This window comes from Calidris pugnax, unplaced genomic scaffold (genome assembly GCF_001431845.1).
Source record: "Calidris pugnax isolate Ruff unplaced genomic scaffold, ASM143184v1 scaffold188, whole genome shotgun sequence".
Taxonomy (NCBI): domain Eukaryota; kingdom Metazoa; phylum Chordata; class Aves; order Charadriiformes; family Scolopacidae; genus Calidris; species Calidris pugnax.
This window is the reverse complement of record NW_015091257.1, coordinates 12,583,620-12,604,107: the sequence shown is the minus strand read 5'-3', so window position 1 is coordinate 12,604,107 and position 20,488 is coordinate 12,583,620. Positions and strand designations below refer to the sequence as shown.

General features: G+C 43.8%; 1 protein-coding gene across 1 annotated transcript in view; it reads left to right on the top strand.

Moving 5' to 3' along the window:
- The first annotated feature begins 3,091 nt into the window (after nt 1–3,091).
- Nucleotides 3,092–20,488, top strand: part of ACE2 (angiotensin I converting enzyme 2) — a 28,985-nt gene continuing 11,588 nt past the window's right edge. The window contains exons 1-10 of the mRNA XM_014960219.1: nt 3,092–3,346; nt 6,351–6,509; nt 8,358–8,451; nt 9,050–9,193; nt 10,774–10,886; nt 11,408–11,516; nt 12,217–12,314; nt 13,778–13,947; nt 17,912–18,138; nt 18,989–19,133. Of these exons, the coding sequence (XP_014815705.1) occupies nt 3,164–3,346; nt 6,351–6,509; nt 8,358–8,451; nt 9,050–9,193; nt 10,774–10,886; nt 11,408–11,516; nt 12,217–12,314; nt 13,778–13,947; nt 17,912–18,138; nt 18,989–19,133 (1,442 nt within the window). The 5' untranslated portion in view covers nt 3,092–3,163. The remainder of the gene's footprint in view (nt 3,347–6,350; nt 6,510–8,357; nt 8,452–9,049; nt 9,194–10,773; nt 10,887–11,407; nt 11,517–12,216; nt 12,315–13,777; nt 13,948–17,911; nt 18,139–18,988; nt 19,134–20,488) is intronic.

Here is a 20,488-nt window from a genome sequence, read left to right as displayed (position 1 = left end):
TGTTTTTCAAAGCAAAAGTTTGTGCTAATTCATCTCACAGCTTATCGTTTTTTTCTCTTGTGTTAAGGTGATGGCAAGAAAGATGCAGTGTAATTCTTATATTATTCCTCAGATACGATACCAAGTATTGCATTTGGGTATGCAATAGAAAAAAAATTAGAAATAAGGCTGAAAATTTGCATCATAATTCAGTGTGACTCTCCCTGCTACATTTTCAGCTCACCAAAATGCTTGCACGCACATTTAAATACAGGCGCAGACACACTCCTTATAAAAAATAAGGTGACACCTTCTCTCCCTTCCAGGTATCCCCCAAGTATCCCACTGCTTGGGGACCCCTTGAGGTTTCGGGGCTGTGCATGGGCAGGGGCCAGCCTCAGGATGGAGCAAGGTGCACAGGTGACTTCTGCACCATGGCAGGGAGATGACAGCTATGAGGACTGCCCCTGAGGAAGGCACCTGAGCACTATAAAGGGGGAAAAAAATAATACCTGCATGTAAAAAGGGAATTTTGGATCAGCCAGCTGTGTTTTAGGACCCTAAAAAGTACTGAGTGCAGTGATTGTGCAGTTAACATATCAGCATAGAAGAGAAAATAAAAATGTTAAGACAAATAGTCAACACAGTCACTGTTCTCTGCTGGAGGAGAAGAAATCATATAGAGGTAATAACAGACATAATTCTCTGCTCTGACAGACAATGGATGAAACACCAACACAAAAACCTTTCAATATTTCACCATGTGACAGTCTCACTGGCAAATTAAGGAATGACAAGCTAGACAAGAATCACAAAAGGCACATAATTACTTAAAAACCATGCTGCCTGGTTCTCAGTCAAAGAGAGGGACTGTTTTAAGTGACAGCTCTCCTGGGCCTTGCAGTATCCCACGTGATCTGTACGTGGGAAGAGAAAACCTATTAACAGGTTTACAGGAATTGCCAAGCTGGGAGCCCTTTGAAGGCTTACAATTCCAAATGGTCATAAAAAATTGGAAAAGTGGTCTGAAATCAGTGTGATGGACTTCAGCCTAAAAAATTCGAAGTGTACTAATTAATGCCACCCTAGAAACAGAAGTACAGAGACAAAAAAGGGACTGGTTGAGCAGGTAGCAGTGCTACCATAAAGGTCACAACTGGAAAATGAGTTGATATTGGCTAAAGTCACCATAAAGGTGGTGTATATCAGCAAGGTGCAGCATGTAAGATGCAGTACTGATCATTGGTAAGGTTTCAGTCATGATTATATGGAGTACTGTGTCCAGTTCTGGGATCCCCAGAGCCAGGGTCAGGGAACTCCTGGAGAGGGTCCAGCAGAGGGTTACAAAGATGATTAGGGGCCTAGAACATCTCTCTTATAAGGAAAGGCTGAGGGACTTGGGTCTTTTTAGTCTGGAGAAAACTGAGGGGGGATCTCATCAATGCCTATAAAGACTTAAAAGGTGGGTGTCAGGAGGACGGGTCTTTTCTCGGTGGTGCCCAGTGATAGGACAAGAGGAAATGGGCACAAACTTGAACGTAGGAAATTCCATCTAAACATGGTGAGGAATTTCTTTTACTTTGAGAGTGGCAGAGTACGGGAATAGGCTGCCCAGAGAGCTGGTGGAGTCTCCTTCCCTGGAGACATTCAAAATCTGCCTGGACACATTCCTGTACAACCTTCTCTAGGTAGACCTGCTTTGGCAGGGGGATTTGACTAGATGATCTCCAGAGGTCCCTTCCAATCCCATATCATTCTGTGATTCCGTGATATGTGGACACCATTTCTCAGGAAGCACAAAACGTGGTGAGTCTGAATGGCACCAAGAAGAGTAACATGTGAGTTAGGGAACGTGACCTCTGGGGAAGGGTTGAGTGAATGATGTTGGCTTTCCCTTAAAAAAAAGATTGCTAGAGGATTGCACATGGATGAAAGAGATCACTTGTCCCTCATCCACAGGACGTGGGTATCAGAAGATACTGAAGCAACGTGCTTCCTCAAGGTCCCTGGTTTCTGGCTCTGCTTGCTAGGGACGCCTGTTGCTGGTGGCCCTGCTGCGCCATGCTGTGTTCAGCCTGTTGCAGACGAGAGGGCTGGAGCTCCTTTCTTGGGATTTGGCAGTGAAGGGGCTGATTGCTGCTGCTCCCATGTAGACAGACTCATAGTGGTTTTGGAGAAGCTCTGCCAGGAACTAGAAACCAACCCCATGGATGTGGCTGCAGACTTGCATTGCAAAAAGCCTTCCCCCACAAGAAACAAACAAACAAACAAACCCAAACCAAAACCAACCAAGTGATTCTGAGCAGAAATAGGCTAATTTAAAAGGGACTAAGATATTGTCTGATCGATAACACTCAACCCAAGCTGCATTTCCAGAACTAATTCATGCATTGATTTTCCCATTGATTTGCAGTAAGTGCTAGGTTCCGAGCTGGATTAGCAAAGGTATTTAGATATTAAACTGGAGTCATTTTAGTAGTCTTAGTCACCTTAGTACTTAAATCCAATTGATTTATAGTTCAGATTAAGTCTCTGCGCAAGATGCTGTGGTCCCATGAAGTCCTCTTGCTACTTTTTGATAGTTCAGTGAATATGTTTAAAAATCTGGTTTTGGATGCCCCAATTGCTTTCAAAATGTGGTATATTCTTCAAATCACTTGGGCTTTCCAAAGCCTTTTAAAATATGGCCCTATACATCCAACCAAGTACCCTGTGTCAGGCTAACTGGGGTTTCTTCCTGCCTGGAAGTTAAGGTTCATGGCTTGGTGTTCCAGTGAAGTTTCTAAATATTTTTACAGCTTATCACCAACCTGTTAAAGGATTCACAGATTCTGAGCTACCAGAGACACGAGCAGGCTATAGATAAAGTGACCAGCTGTATCATTGACAGCACATTTGGGAAACATTAACCAAAAGTAAAAGCCTTTTATAAGAAGGCCATAAAATGGCAGGAGTAATTATGTTTTTCCAAAGTTAATCATTGACTTTTGTTTATTTGGCTTTTTATAAAAAACTTTTTCCTTTCTCTCCTACAATGGATAAAACCTATAAAAGGCCTGGCAAATTGTATTCAGCCTCTTTTCTTCACGCTAGCCATGCTTGAAGGCTGATGAGACAGAGCCTGACAGAGAAGCTTACCTGAGGAAACGTACTTCGTTGCGAGGTTCTCAGCCTGGATACGAATATGTTGGCCCATTTGTTGCTTTTCTGTGGACTGAGTGCTGTTGTGACCCCTCAGGATGTCACACAACAAGCCAAAATGTTTCTAGAAGAGTTTAACAGGATGGCAGTAGATATCAGCTATGAGAGCTCCATTGCCTCATGGAACTACAACACCAACATCACTGATGAGACTGCCAAGAAAATGGTAAGTGCTCTGTCCTGTGGGGTTTGCTGTTATTTTAGGAATCTGACAGCTATTTTCTACTTTATTTTGTTTCCACAAAGGCTGGCTGAAAGTGGAGTGCTACTTCTTTGGTGGCTGTGGTTTAGTTTCCGGAGGTAGAGGGGCTTGCTTTAATGTACCAATGCCTCATTGGAGGTGCCTGGGTCACTATCAGTGTCTGCTGCCTAGGGTTGGTGCCTGGGCTGACCTTGCACTGCATGAGGGTGGTCAGAGGCTGGACTTGTCCCTGGCCATGACCCTGAGTCACCATGGTGAGCAGAGGGAAAGGGCGAGGGAGTGCTGCATGTTTGGCCCCAAAATCAGAACTGGATAAAGGGAGATGCCTTATTCTGCTTGAGATCCACCACCACCAGTGCCTCCTGGAGTGGTGTTTCCATGCAGGGCACCTTTCCTCTTGGAGAGGGCACAGCCTGGGGAGGATGGTCTTCTCCCAGAGGCTGGGCGAGGTGCTGCTCTGTGGAACAAGGGAATGGGATTCAAATCTTGTGCCTACATGAGCTCAGGTCTCTCACTTTTTGTAAGACTGAACTGACACTGGGCTTTTTTACTGATACAGACAACACTCTCCTCTGTTGCTGAAATGCTTTTGTTTCTCATTGAATAGGCAAACATTTTCTGGATTTAGGCATTCTATCAAATGTTTGCAGATGGATTTATATAGTGGTCCCCACACCTTACACAGTGAGGGACCTTCCCCCTCACCTCCCATCACTGTTCTCATAGTCAGGGCTGTTGGTAGGCTGCCTGGAGGTATTAAACTGGGAAAAATGAAGTGAGATCATGGATTTCCAAATCCCAGCAGTGGAGTTTGTAGTACAGTGGTCTAGTACGTTGCTTTGAAAGTCAATTTCTATCTGCAGGAAGGACCACAGCATTTGTACTCATGCTGTCTTGCAACACAGTTTGCCCGGCTTCTCAACACCAACCTCTAGCTGTCCCAGCCAACGGGGTCTCTAGGCAAGTGTCATGTTTATCAAGAGCAGTCAGCCATGATCTGGCTGGTTAGGGGTACTGCCATGCCTCAGCCTAGCATCTCATAACCTTGGAGCCTTTAAAAATGAACAAAAGCACCTTGAATTTTGTAGCTGTGTGTATTTTAAAGTCAACTCAAGTTCTAGAGAAAAACAACTCAGAGCATAAAATGGAGCTGAACATCCTACATCTACTTCTATGTAATGGCTTAAGTCTTCCACTTTGTGGTTTTATAGCTTAATTAAAACATGGTTTAATTATCATATTTCCTAATTAAAGCAAGGAGACTGGTTGCTGGAAGAAATCCTAATGACTAATCATTGTCAATCTGGAATGTTTTCTGAGGCACCAGGCACTTAAACTGTAACGTTTCCAAACACGTAAAATGAAAGCCCCATATAGTACTTTCAGCATTAATGAGATGATAATAAAATACGTGAGGAGATACCAGCAATAAGAACCAATTAGTCCAGTGCTCAGAGAGGATATTTTCTCACACTCGTTCTCTTCAGTAGCGCTGGTAATAAACCCACTGCTTCTCCTCCCCCCTTTTGGCTGGAGGAGCAGAGTTAATGAATACTGTCCCTTCTGGCTCCTACCCATCCATTTTCTTTGTAAATTGGGCCACAAAGGCAGTAGCTATTTTTCTGACTTATCAACCAGTTCCTCTAATTGAGGGAAAAACCAGACAGTAAGCTAACTTCTTTCCTCTGGCTCTTGTAGCCAAAGATCCCTCCTCTTCTGCCCCACCATTCCTGACACATCTCTCCATCCCTGCTCAGAACAAGGAGTTTGGAAACAGATTGACACAGTGATGCTCTTCCTCTGGGTGCTTCTGAAGCTCATGACCACCAAGTTTTGTAAGCCCCTGAGTAGTGGCAGGGCTGTTTGCTCTGCTCCCATGGAGGGGTAGAGTTGGGAGAACCTCCTGGGGATGGCTGCCCTCCTGCAGAGGGGCTGAATGGGCAGGGGGAGATGCAGAAATGGGACTGTCAAGGGCTCACACCTGCCACTGCCTCTCTCCACCAGAGCCTAAAGTAGGTACGGTAGGTCCACCATGCACAGGGCTGGACAAGCTGGGCACAGCCCTGGCGACAGCATTGGCACAGGGGTGAAGTGTTCCTGAAAGAGCTCATCAAGCACAATATGATATTTGTTATCATATTATGTTCATGTTATCATGATTTGAGGTGTCCTCTCCATGACCCAGGAAACTCTGGCATGAGCACAATTAATGAAACTGTCCCAAGGACCAAGGTTAGTTAGTACTGTTCTTGTTGCCATTTTGGATGGGTGCTGATGTGCTAAACTATGTACAAACTCATTTTCAAAAGAAGACAGTCCCAAATCCAAATTATGTTCTTATGGTGCTACTTTATGCACTGAAATGTGGGAGTTTCACATGTCATGGTGTGTAATTGGAGCAGTGGTAAAAGCAACCTCACACAAAACATTCAGGTTTCTTATGTCCAATATAAGCATCTGTTCAGAGCCTCCTATGCCCAAGTATCATCTTTTATTTACCAAAACTTCAGGAGAAAGCAGTATTTGCATAATGAAAACCTCAATATCAACATCTCAGCTGCTGTCTGTCACTGCTACTGAGGCAGAAACAGGGAATGACAGCTGGGTCACAGAGCTCTTGTGCCCTGACTTGCAGGCGGTCTCTGTAAGGCACGGGTGGGTGAAGAAAAGCAGTAAGGCAGTGATTTAGAGTAGCAGGGAACACAGCTAGGTGATGCTGGATCAGTTGTAACAAGCACGGTGTGAGGGCCCAGTCTTGCTTTTTGCTGTTTCCAAAGAAAATTAGTTATCTGGATGTGTGAATATAACAAAGCTAAAAAGTGCTTCAGTCATTTCACTGCACACTGCAAGCGCTCAACCCGCAATCCACAGGTGGTCTCCACAAATGAAGTTCTCCCCAAAAGTAATATTTTTGCCCACTGCCGCAGCCTTGGTGGAGTAATTCAGGGTGTATATGAATCTCTTGCAGGCCGAGGCAGATGCCAAGTGGTCCACATTTTACGATGAGGCCTCCAGGAACGCCAGCTGCTTCCCGTTAGGCAGCATCCAGGATGATCTCACCAGGCTGCAGATCCAGACTCTCCAGGACAGAGGATCATCTGTGCTGTCACCGGAAAAATATAACAGAGTAAGTTGCTGAATGTAGCTCATTTTTGTCGGGTGAGTTGGGCTGCCCTGTGCTCGGGGTGCTGCTGTCTCCCAGCATCAGTTTGGAGAGCGTTCATAGGTGCTGCTCATAGCAGTACAGGGCTGGAGTGGGGGTCTGTTTTCTGCAGCCAGTTCCCATTCATGTTAGCATTTTTGCTGTGTAAGCCATACAATGAATACCAAACACACACACGCCTCAGAGTTGCCCTTGCACAAATGGCCGGATTACTCATAAGAGGAAAAGAAGATGTGTGGTATGTGCTTGTCTAAGTCCAGACCTAGGGCAATGAGCAGAAGAGATGGGTGAGAGGACATGCAGTGAGTCAAAAAGGGGGAGGTGGAGGAAGTCTTTTATTCTCTGCACGTGTTGCACCATCAAACTGTGGAAAAGAGGGGATGTTTCTGTGCAGCAGGCACCCTGGGATGCCTGGAATTGGGGAGGGTTGGTGACATCTTTCCACAGCAAGCTTACTTAAACCAGTAAGATTTAGCAAGATTCATAACAATATTTGACATTTCTATTGACAAGTTGATGTAAAAGGCGTGTATATGGATAATGACTATATGTGGAATTGGAGTGAGTGAGGGTTAAATTAGTTTCATTTTGCTGGAGATCAAATTAAAACATAGTATTGGGTTAGGGGATCCTACAGTGTTGGTTATACAAGTATCCTGAGAATTTTCTGCTAAGATCAGCAGTGTTAACCACCATGCAAGAAGAGCAGCAGAATGGATAGATCTCCTGTCTGATCTAAATGAGATGTGTTTCTGGAAAGACAGATTACCTTGCTGGGAATAATGACAGTTCATACAAACTTATATTTATTTTGGAGCACAGCAGTACACTGATGGTAATGCTGTGTCAGTTAAGGAGGACCTTTCTTTGGTATCCTCCCTGCTTAGCCACTTGCAGTTTCCTAGATAAATGGCCTTTGGGGCTGAAATTGTTGATTCTTGCTTGAAAAGTGACTTTTTGTACAGTCTGGTAGGATTCTGTAGGAAGATTTAAATATTCTTCACTCATACAAAAATTTCCCTGGGTGCCCACTGATTTTAATACTGACAGAGATAAAGTTAGAGCTAGTCATTAACAACCACTCCCCCTGATAGCTCTACATAGTTCTGATTTGAAGCTTTAAATGAGAAATAACATAGTCCTAAAGGAAAAGCTAAAAGAGGTGCAAGTTTTTCTTGAGGTATGAAAACTTGAAGCCAAAAAAAATCAAAACAGAGCTATGTAGCATGGCTTCTGAGGTAGCACTGAATGATTTCAGATGCATTTGGCCTTCAGCTGACCCAAGACATGAGCTGTAACTTCTCTGCAATGGAGTGTGTATATATATATATCTATCTGCACAATCAGCGTGATGCGATGTTAAAAACCATAAGCAACAGACATCCTGGCAGCATCTGCAGAAAGGGACCCCTTTTTGCTGCCATTCAAAACCATGATCTACCTGGAAAGTTTAGGTGGGTCTGTGCTTACAGAAGCACATTGCTAAACTTTATTGTTTTATTGCTGCTGTATATTGATAGCTCTCTCGTGACAGTCAGTGCTCATTAAATCCAGAGATCTGTCTGACTGGATATTAAGGACCTGTAGGTTACGTCATATATTTGGGAGATTATCTGTCTTTTTCCAGCCATATCCTCATTCAGTAACGCATTTAGGCAAATTCTTTCATTAATCTCTACTGAGCTTAAACATATGCTTAGATGTTAAGCTGGTGGGTGAAGTGTTGAATCAGGCTCTTAAGGAATTAGCATAATTGGCTGTTATTTTGCACAGAGTGTGTTTCTAATGGGCTATCTCGCATCTAACTTGCAGCTGAGCACTGTGCTAAGCACAATGAGTACCATCTACAGCACTGGGACCGTCTGTAAAATCGACAACCCATCTGAGTGTTTGGTGCTGGAGCCAGGTACGACACTAACCACTGCCTCTACTGTGTCCACTGAGGGTTCAAAGATGAAAAAGCCCAAGGTTGGCTCCTGACTGCAAGAGAACAGGCTGAAGTTTCAATAGATATACCCTGCCATCTAAAGCTTAGTCATAATTTAATTGCACCTTGCAGTTCAGGGACCTCCGGCGGGCCTGCTGCCCATGAGACATACTGTCTCCTACTTGTAGTAGACAAAATTTGGAGAGGGCTGCTCAGCTTGTGTGACAGCCTGCCTGTCACCTGAGGTTTGCCTACATCACAGAAAGTCCATTTTTTGCCCCTGTCATCAAAGTCTTGTCGGACTCAATGTTGCGTCCCAAGAACGCTACCAACTAATGCAGAGAGAGCATTTAAGGGACTCATTATTTGCTCCATGTCTCTTTAAGAGAAGAAGGGGAAAACCTTAAATCAGAAAAGGATGCAATAAAATATTGGGATATTTCAGTATGTCAAACACAAAGTGTTTTCTTCTCAGTTAATGAAATTTCTCTCAGTTTGGCTCATTTGCCTGGTGTGAAAGAAAAATAAAGAGATTCTGCTTTTTCAAGGACTAGTACTGATATTTTTGTTCTGACAGGTCTGGATGTTATTATGGCTAACAGCACAGATTATGATGAGAGACTGTGGGCCTGGGAAGGCTGGAGAGCTGGCGTTGGCAGGATGATGAGACCATTATATGAAGAGTACGTTGAACTCAAAAATGAGGTTGCAAAGCTTAATGGTAAGTCACAATTTTTTTTCTTTTTTTCTTTTTTTTTTCTGGCTTCCAGAAATTAACAAACATACCACAGTCTCCCACAATTTGCACAGGAATTCAAAACTCGTGCTTTTTGACACGTTGGTGAGCAGTGCTTTGCACATAATTTGCTCTTGGTGTGCACATAGCAAAGTGAGGGGCAATGCAGGCAACTGCCATTGGCCAGCCTGGAACAAAAAGGGGGATGTCTACGCTGGCAGCTTTCCCAAACACCACAATGAAACAGTGCCCTTCCTTACATACTGCCTTACCCAAAAGTGCATTTCTTATGACTTATGGACAAGCACGCTCAATTTAAACAGGTTCTGAGGGCTGCTGAGTCTTGGACACGTCGCCTCTTTTCTATCAGCCTTGACCTTCTGGTAGCAGCCAAAAGCAGTGGTGCATTTATAAGGATTATGCCCTAACTGGAATGATCAGATTCGGTAGGCCTGGACCAGCAGATGCAGCCAGGTGCTTAAAAAGGATTTTGCACTGAGGGAAGCGTGCTTGCAGTCAGATATCTCCACACAAATCACAGGGATCTGTCTTTTCAAGGAATAATGGCAGATGGCTGCTAATTTTCTTTGGGGGTCTTCTAAAATAGCTTCTGAAGTAGCTACATCATCTGGCTCTTGGCCAAACTGCAGCTGTATCACTTGCTTTCTTATACTCCTTGTTTTCTGAAATTTGTCAAGCTGGAGCTAGACAGCAGGAATAAGAAATTATTTTTGCACTGAGGGAAGCGTGCTTCCAGTTAGAGATCTCCACACAAATCACAGGGATCTGTCTTTTCAAGGAATAAAGGCAGATGGCTGCTAATTTTCTTTGGGGGTCTTCTAAAATAGCTTCTGAAGTACCTACATCATCTGGCTCTTGGACAAACTGCAGCTGTATCACTTGCTTTCTTATACTCCTTGTTTTCTGAAATTTGTCAAGCTGGAGCTAGACAGCAGGAATAAGAAATTATGGTCCAAATAGTTAGACAGAAAAAAAACACTAAGAAATGGTTCATTATGATCTTCCTCCGTACCACTAAGGAAGAGACCTCAGCCATTTTGGCTCCAGCCTTGATGGAGCTCAAGCACTGAAAGATTTAGTGGAACTGGGAGCTGGATTTCAGTCCTACTGTCTACAACTGCCCTAGAGGTTTTGTTCCTAGAGGAGGGGGCCCATATTAGATCTCCACCAGCTTATACCTTCTGCAAGAACCCCTTAGTATCCAGCCTGAGGAGAGGTTGCCCTCCCTCATAGTCACAGGAGCTCCAGTCAGGAGTGATGATTTCCTTTGACCTCCATCTCCAGCTAAAATAACCCTAATTAGCAGATAATTGTGACTGCAATTTCTGCATTTCTTGTAAATCTCCAGTACCTGCACGTTCATGGCACAGAGCCTTGGGGGAGCACACTCCTCCCCCCTAGACCCACATCATCTCACACTTTGTTGCTTCACTTTGGGGGAAAGGCTGCAGGTCTGCATGTGATCAGCAGGGAGCTGTACGGGTCCTGCAGATCTGAGCAGTGTCATATGTTGTTTCCTGATGTGATGCATCCATGTTTTACAGATTATTCTGACTATGGAGATTACTGGAGAGCAAATTATGAAGCAGACTTTCCAGAAGCATACAAATACAGCCGTGACCAGCTGATTGAAGATGTGGAGAAGACATTTGAGCAGGTAGAGGCAGGAAAAAACTGTCACCTGGTCCACAGGATTGTGTTTGGTGATGGGGGGTTCATGTGTCAATGTTGTGAAGGAAGATGAGACCTGCTCTAAAATGGCTAATCTCAGTCTATATGGGATTAACAGGTGTTGGGAGACATACATAACATTTTTACCTCTGCAGCCATTCTAGGACCAGCTTGGTCCGCTCAGGCTGCACAGCACCAAAGGCTGGGAAAGAAGGAACTCTGCAGATCCATGTCTCTCCTCCAGGCAGGGTCCATGGGGGGAGGTATGTCTCCCATAGAGTAGATTTCATCCCTGATACTCCGCATCTAAAGTTAGCAATGCTCCCTCCCTCCTACCTGAGCAGGACTTCTGGGGCTAGGACCTGGACTCAGCATTTGAGCACCAAGGCAGGGGGCAGAGCTCAGCTGCAGGTTTGATGTGCACCTTTGAGGCTCTCTGTTCAGGAGGGATGGGTGTCATAGAGCAAAGAGAAAATAATTTGTTTCCTTCTCCTCCTCCGCCTCCAGATAAAGCCTTTGTACGAGCAGCTGCATGCCTACGTGAGGCACCGGCTGCAGCAGGTCTATGGCTCCAAGTTCATCAGCTCTACAGGATGCCTCCCTGCTCACTTGTTGGGTATGTCAACGCGGCCGTGTCGCGCAAGCCTGACTTTGTACGCAGGACAGTCACCTTCAAGGCACACGGGAACAGAGTCATCTGCTTGTTTAATCAGGATATTAACAAACGGGTTACAGATAAGGGGAGAGGAGAAATGGAGAAGTCATCCCTAAAAGAGATGATATAGGTGCTTAGCAGCAGAGGCAGGCAGGAAGGCCTTATCCTTGCTGGAGCTGGCAGGACCCATCTCAAAAATTCAGCTCTGTGCTGGGACATTTCCCTCCTCTCTGGAGCACTTGTCTTCCTTAGAAATAAGAATTTCAGAGAGACTTGTTTTTCCTTTTAAATATTATCCTAAGCTCCCACATTTCACACATACAACATCAAGCTGCTGTAACTGTCATGTACATGAACATAACAGCAACAATCACATGGACTTACCAACATGTGTTCAGCTGAGAATAGGCCTTTAAGAAGGTGATCAGTCCTGAAACTGTGTTGTACAAGAACAGCTGATTTTGGGGAATAAAAGGATCTTTCATCTAGTTTGACCTATGCATGACTTCCCAGAACTACTCCCCTCAACATCTGGATCAGACCTGTTTGGATGTATAGGAGTCCCTGTCTATGACACTGCACAATTTATAGAACTGTCTGGCGCTTTTGAACAATATGTAATCAATCATTTAAAGTATTTCTATGTTTCTCTTTTTTGAAGGTGATATGTGGGGTAGATTTTGGACAAATCTGTATGACTTGACCGTTCCCTATCCTGCCAAACCAAATATTGATGTAACTTCTGCAATGACTCAAAAGGTAAGACATGCCTTTATGCAATATGCATTATGTAACAAATACAGATGGTATAAAAATGATACATCACGTCAGCTGCTCTCTAGAAAACCACAGCTGCCCTAAGGCAGACACACCACCAGCAAATAATTGCTTTCCACATCCTTTTTTTGCTCTTCCCCTTAATGCGCTCATGCATTTTCCACTGTACCTTTTCCCTTAGCTCTTCTCCTCCTTTTCTTCTCCACCCAGTTTGCCTGGCTTAATATTTGCTCCAAGTCTGTTTTCCTCAGAGGCACCTATCCATTAAGAGATATATTTTGTACATATGAATACTTCAGGTCTCATGTAGCTGGCTGGTATCAAATATGACCTTTACCAGCTATTACCATAATCAAATAGTTTGTGTATCACAGGGGGTTTTTTCCCCGGTCTTGTTTATTTGGACACAGCTAGGAGACTGCAATGCTGCCTGTTATCTTTTGATAACTGCATAGTACCATAAGGCGTGTGTTTGAGATCTGTAGTGCCATGAAGTTAGCTGTGACAGCACCTTTACCGTACTGAGTACGCGGGTGAAGATAAGTCTCTGTAGTCTTACCTAGGATCTGTGCTTTTTATAAAATGAAAAGTGATTAGTGGAATTTGATTTCTGAAATGTGATAATTCACCTGAAATCTATCCTCCTCTCGTAGGGAGCACTGCATACAAACTGGCAAGAGAAGGAATAGCTAAATTTGATTTATTAGCAGTTTGCACAACTCTGCATCTCACCTCTATTTTGCAGTACTGACCCCTGACACATAAATGTGTGTATACTGAAGTACCACTGTGAGGAGGGAAGCATTACTTACAGAGCCTTGGAGCAAAAGCTGGCCTCGTCCTTGTTGGTAGATGTGCACAATTTAGGATTCTCATCCAACTGAGCTGTCCGCCACCTAAATCTCTGCAAAAACTCAGTCCAGTAAATACGTAGGATAATGAAACTGGTGAATGACAAAAATATTCTGGACATGAATGTGCAGTTACAGTCTTATAAGAAACTCCTCTAGGTATATTTGCCAGGTTTTCTGGTTCTGGCTGAGATTGCCTCCCATGCTGATCTGCTGGGAGTACAGCTCCACTCCCTGAAACAAGTTATCCCCGACTGAAGTGGCTGACGGGTTAGATCCCAGATCCAACATGCTACTGACAGGAAGGCCTTTTTTATCTTTACTACCTTACCTTTTATTGAGGGCTTCTCTGGTTTGGGTCAGGTGCTGTCTGCTGAACCTCTGAGTGCAGAAACCGATTTTTTTTTTTGTGTGGAAGACACTTAATTCCACTTCCCAGCAGAATTTACAGAAGTGTCGATGGCAGACACTACTGTCTTACTCTCAATAAGTCAGGTACTGGGAGATAAATAAGAAGTCAGCTGCCCTGTGTTAAGCCATTGGGAACAGGCTCAGTGCAGAAGCAGAGGTTAATGGTGGCATTGTCTCTTTCAGAAATGGGATGCAATGAAAATATTCAAAACTGCTGAGGCTTTCTTCACCTCCATCGGCCTCTTTAAAATGACTGACGGCTTCTGGAATAACTCCATGCTCACAGAGCCGACTGACAACAGGAAGGTTGTCTGCCATCCTACAGCGTGGGATCTGGGGAAAAATGATTACAGGTACTGCAATTACTATGACCCCTTTTTATACCATCTACTAGTACATTCATATTTTTACTAAAGGTGCACCATGCTGGTTTAAGTTATGATTTTTCCTTATTTATTATTTTTTTCTGGCTGATAACAGGGGAAAGGAAGACAAGAAATCAGGGATCCTGTGGGAGTGTAAACCTTTCTGTGTAACTTTTTCTATGAAGACCTAAAATTTAAGCAGAGCAGTGACTTATATCTATATGAATTAGAGAAATAATGACTACGTTCTAAGGCTTAAGGAATAAGCAGAAATGCAGGTGCTTGTGGACACCAGTGAGATTTGTGGACACCTGCACATTCTGCAGCAATGGCACAGGATACTTGGGTAGCAAGTGAAAACCTCCTGAGTGCCCACCATCTATCTTTAGCAGATATATCCACTTTCATGGAAATCTATCAACCTCTTCCATATTTGAGAAAGGAGAGGGACAGCAAGTTTCCACACAATGAAGTCTCATGGGGAAAATTCTGTCCCTTCTTGCAGTTCCCCACAGTTAGCTGTCTGCTGAACCTCTGAGTGCAGAAACCTATTTTGTTCGCATGGAAGACACTTGATGTGCACCTTTGAGGCACTCTGTCAGGAGGGATGAGTGTCATAGAGCAAAGAGAAAGTTTTTTTTTTTTGTGTGGAAGACACTTAATTCCAGCAAAGAGAAAGTAATTTGTTTCCTTCTCCTCCTCCGCCTCCAGATAAAACCTTTGTTTTTATCTGGAAAAAAACCCAAAACCTTCCCAGCAGAATTTACAGAAGTGTCGATGGCAGACACTACTGTCTTACTCTCAATAAGTCAGGTACTGGGAGATAAATAAGAAGTCAGCTGCCCTGTGTTAAGCCATTGGGAACAGGCTCAGTGCAGAAGCAGAGGTTAATGGTGGCATTGTCTCTTTCAGAAATGGGATGCAATGAAAATATTCAAAACTGCTGAGGCTTTCTTCACCTCCATCGGCCTCTTTAAAATGACTGACGGCTTCTGGAATAACTCCATGCTCACAGAGCCGACTGACAACAGGAAGGTTGTCTGCCATCCTACAGCGTGGGATCTGGGGAAAAATGATTACAGGTACTGCAATTACTATGACCCCTTTTTATACCATCTACTAGTACATTCATATTTTTACTAAAGGTGCACCATGCTGGTTTAAGTTATGATTTTTCCTTATTTATTATTTTTTTCTGGCTGATAACAGGGGAAAGGAAGACAAGAAATCAGGGATCCTGTGGGAGTGTAAACCTTTCTGTGTAACTTTTTCTATGAAGACCTAAAATTTAAGCAGAGCAGTGACTTATATCTATATGAATTAGAGAAATAATGACTACGTTCTAAGGCTTAAGGAATAAGCAGAAATGCAGGTGCTTGTGGACACCAGTGAGATTTGTGGACACCTGCACATTCTGCAGCAATGGCACAGGATACTTGGGTAGCAAGTGAAAACCTCCTGAGTGCCCACCATCTATCTTTAGCAGATATATCCACTTTCATGGAAATCTATCAACCTCTTCCATATTTGAGAAAGGAGAGGGACAGCAAGTTTCCACACAATGAAGTCTCATGGGGAAAATTCTGTCCCTTCTTGCAGTTCCCCACAGTTACCTGGGGAAAGAGGCTGGTCCTCAGCAGACCCTTAACAAAAGCTGCCGGCCTCACACCTCACACCTCAGCAGTCCAGGGAAGGCGAAAGTAAACCCTGTTTTGTAATGGTGGCATTGTCTCTTTCAGAAATGGGATGCAATGAAAATATTCAAAACTGCTGAGGCTTTCTTCACCTCCATCGGCCTCTTTAAAATGACTGACGGCTTCTGGAATAACTCCATGCTCACAGAGCCGACTGACAACAGGAAGGTTGTCTGCCATCCTACAGCGTGGGATCTGGGGAAAAATGATTACAGGTACTGCAATTACTATGACCCCTTTTTATACCATCTACTAGTACATTCATATTTTTACTAAAGGTGCACCATGCTGGTTTAAGTTATGATTTTTCCTTATTTATTATTTTTTTCTGGCTGATAACAGGGGAAAGGAAGACAAGAAATCAGGGATCCTGTGGGAGTGTAAACCTTTCTGTGTAACTTTTTCTGTGAAGACCTAAGGACTGCTCTCAAATTTAAGCAGAGCAGTGACTTATGAATTAGAGAAATAATGACTATGTTCTAGGGCCTGAAAGGGTTATCAGGCATTGGAATGGGCTGCCCAGGGAGGTGGTTGAGGCACCATCCCTGGAGGTGTTCAAAAGACGGGTTGATGTAGTGCTGGGAGGTATGGTTTAGTGATGATGCTCCTTGTTTGTTGTGAGGGTGTCTATTTTTGTCAGTTAGGTTGACGGTTGGACAAGATGATCTTTAAGGTCCCTTCCAACCTAGAGGATTCTGTGATTCTGTGATTCTGTGATTCTGTGAATAAGCAGAAATGCAGGTGCTTGTGGACATCAGTGAGATTTGTGGACACCTGCACATTCTGCAGCAATGGCACAGGATACTTGGGTAGCAAGTGAAAACCTCCTGAGTGCCCACCATCTATCTTTAGCAGATATATCCACTTTCATGGAAATCTATCAACCTCTTCCATATTTGAGAAAGGAGAGGGACAGCAAGTTTCCACACAATGAAGTCTCATGGGGAAAATTCTGTCCCTTCTTGCAGTTCCCCACAGTTACCTGGGGAAAGAGGCTGGTCCTCAGCAGATCCTTAGCAAAAGCTGCCAGCCTGACACCTCACACCTCAGGGAAGGTGAAAGTAAACCCTGTTTTTGCTTTCTTCACCTCCATCGGCCTCTTTAAAATGACTGACGGCTTCTGGAATAACTCCATGCTCACAGAGCCGACTGACAACAGGAAGGTTGTCTGCCATCCTACAGCGTGGGATCTGGGGAAAAATGATTACAGGTACTGCAATTACTATGACCCCTTTTTATACCATCTACTAGTACATTCATATTTTTACTAAAGGTGCACCATGCTGGTTTAAGTTATGATTTTTCCTTATTTATTATTTTTTTCTGGCTGATAACAGGGGAAAGGAAGACAAGAAATCAGGGATCCTGTGGGAGTGTAAACCTTTCTGTGTAACTTTTTCTATGAAGACCTAAAATTTAAGCAGAGCAGTGACTTATATCTATATGAATTAGAGAAATAATGACTACGTTCTAAGGCTTAAGGAATAAGCAGAAATGCAGGTGCTTGTGGACACCAGTGAGATTTGTGGACACCTGCACATTCTGCAGCAATGGCACAGGATACTTGGGTAGCAAGTGAAAACCTCCTGAGTGCCCACCATCTATCTTTAGCAGATATATCCACTTTCATGGAAATCTATCAACCTCTTCCATATTTGAGAAAGGAGAGGGACAGCAAGTTTCCACACAATGAAGTCTCATGGGGAAAATTCTGTCCCTTCTTGCAGTTCCCCACAGTTACCTGGGGAAAGAGGCTGGTCCTCAGCAGATCCTTAGCAAAAGCTGCCAGCCTGACACCTCACACCTCAGGGAAGGTGAAAGTAAACCCTGTTTTTAAGAAATTCCTTTATTAAATAATACCTACACAAGGATGAAGTATCAAGACTCACTGACGCATAGGTTTTTTATGCTACTATCTGCCTAAGTTTGATGGTGTGTTCTCACTCCAACACACGCAGTGAGTTTATCACCAAGTTTCAGAGAACAACAGCTTCTCACAAAACCAGCACGTTTTCTCTTGCTCCCAGCACAATTTCAGGGTGGCTGAAAGTGTTTTGCCGAGTTCTTCTCCAAGCCTCGCTCTTGCTGGAGGAACTGCACCCTATGCTAGAATGTGGCCACCCAGGTTTTGTGAGGGGTGAGGGGCATTGGCAAGCTCTGGAGGCTGCTTCGTCCCACAGTTGTAGCAGGCAGGGCTTGTGCAGCAGCTGGCTGGGCCACCGTCTCTCTAACCACAAACAATTCGCTGTGGTGCGCAGGATCAAGATGTGCGCCAAAGTGACCATGGACGACTTCCTGACCGCGCACCACGAAATGGGCCACATCGAGTACGACATGGCATACTCTGACCAGCCCTACCTGCTCAAAGGAGGTGCCAACGAGGGCTTCCATGAAGCAATAGGTGAAATTATGTCACTTTCTGCAGCCACTCCTGAGCACTTGAAATCTCTTGAACTCCTAGAACCAAATTTCCAAGAGGATGAAGGTAAATAAATGTATAAATATTATGTATTTAAGTGAAAACACTTGCATGACTTGTAGCAGAAGATTGTGTCCTTGAACTAAGTCATCACCTGAGAGGCTTCTGAAAATCTCACCCCACTAACTTACCAGAAATAGTATTTTTTCCCAAAATCACATCATGGAACAAGGATCACTACTTTATAATGCTGCTGCATAATTTAGAAACAAATAACCAGCACTTTGTTACATTTAGTACTGAACGACTCATCCCAGAATATTCATAGGTAATTTACAGAGCCTCCAATAGTGTTTTCAATTTCTGTTGCATGAATCCATACATGTATCTACCAAGGTATGTACATAGTAGTTCAAATGAAACTGAAACCTTGAGATCTACATCTCCCACTTAAGTGAATATTGAGTGGAAAAGGTGGGTGGGCCCTCGTTATATTGCAGTTTGTCTCACTTCTCTGAGTATTACCTTATAAGGATGGAGATGTACCAAAGTCTTCAGCAGAACCTGGGAATTCCCCAGAACCTGGGATAAGGATGGAGATGTACCAAAGTCTTCAGCTCAAAATTCCCCAGAGCCTGGCAAGGTTTTCAGTGGAGGATAATGAAATGTAAATGCCATAGGGCTAGGTCATTTAAGAGGTAGGCAGGAAAGAGAAAGAGATAAAACTGTAAGCAATACCTAAGTGATCTTTCCTTGTGCTTTTTTTTCAGTAGTATTCTTCCTTCCACTCTTTCCTTAGGGAAAATTTGTAATTCAAACCAGATGTAAGCATTAGCTGTAAAAGAAAGCAACTTTAGTTGCCTAATCAGATACTAATTGCTACCATAACCATCACCTTAACTGCTTCTCTCTTCAGAAACTGAAATCAACTTTCTGCTCAAACAAGCATTAACGATTGTTGGAACAATGCCTTTTACTTACATGCTGGAGAAATGGAGGTGGATGGTGTTCAGGGGTGAGATTACAAAGCAGGAATGGACGAAGCGGTGGTGGGAGATGAAGTAAGTTTGAGAAACAAAGGTTATTTTTTGCAAATGAACATGCAAACCCAACTCTTCATAGTTACTAAACATACTGAGGTGCCTGTGCCCCCCATAAGGCAGGATCTTTCTCTCAGGGTGTTTCTACAAAGCCTGGTAGGGTGCCACCTAGAAACACCCACTGTGGTGTAGTCCATGTCTCACAAGCTGTGTATCCCCATTAGCACTGAGTACGGCCCTGGGAAGTTTACCCTGCTTCTCAGCAGACTTTCTCCTCATTCCTGATGTCGGTTTCTCTGATAAAGACAGCCCGTGGCCTTCGCCCGGGATGTTCCAGGTCCCAGGGTCAACATCGCCATCCCACTGCTGCATGCTCCAAAATATCTTCCCAGCTTAAGCACAGCCCTTTCCTAAATCTCATCGGGCGTATGCTCTGGTTTGCTCCACCTTCTAAAAGACAAGTGGAAAGTGCAGTTCATTGTACTTGCCAGCCTGAGAGCATACAGATCTCAATCTGCCAAATATCTGCACACACTTCTCTGTGTTTCCTCCCCATTCTAAAGGGGTTTTGGAGACAAGTTGTCTGAAAGACTCCAGACTGACTCTTTCCTTTCTTATGTATTAAGATACCACCTTTCTTGGACAAGAAAATACATTTCCCTTGGCAAGTAACATCTAGAGGTGCCTTTTCAGATTATGCACACCAGCCAATCTATTTTCAACACCTTGGAGCTCAAGATTAAAAAGCAGTTTGATTCAGACTGGAGTCTGTCATTTCCCGGGTTGGTTAATATGGAAACACAAAGATGCAAAAGACCCCAAACAAGCCCCACACTGAAAAAGGACTCTGTACTCTAAGAGGAACACAAGCAGTGAACCTCCGTCAGCAAGCAAAATCTATAATTAAACTTGATACAAGCCAGCCTCCTGACCCACTGTAAAAATCAGTCAGCTTCGATTTATTCAAAAGCAGCAGAGATGTCAGAGAAATGAAGAATGACAAATTGTTCAGGGAAGCTTATCACATCTGTTGTAGCAGCACAGCAAAGCTCTCTGCTGGAACAGGACCTTGAAATACAGGTTTATGGAAAATATTTCCATGTAAGTTAATTACTATTTTCAGAATTTAGGGCATGGGTTTGTTTCCATAGTACTAGAAACATGCTCTCAGGAGAGGAAAATAAAGACAAACCAGGAAAATAAAGCCAGCCCAGTTGCACTGCAGGTTATACACCTTTTGGGTCACCATGCACTTACCCAGCACAAAAACCCAAGTGTCAGTTGCCGAACTCGGGATGGCCCAGGGCATGAGGGGCAAGTGTGAAGCTTATGTTTTAGAGATTATTTCATACCACTAATTACTCCCTGCATACCCT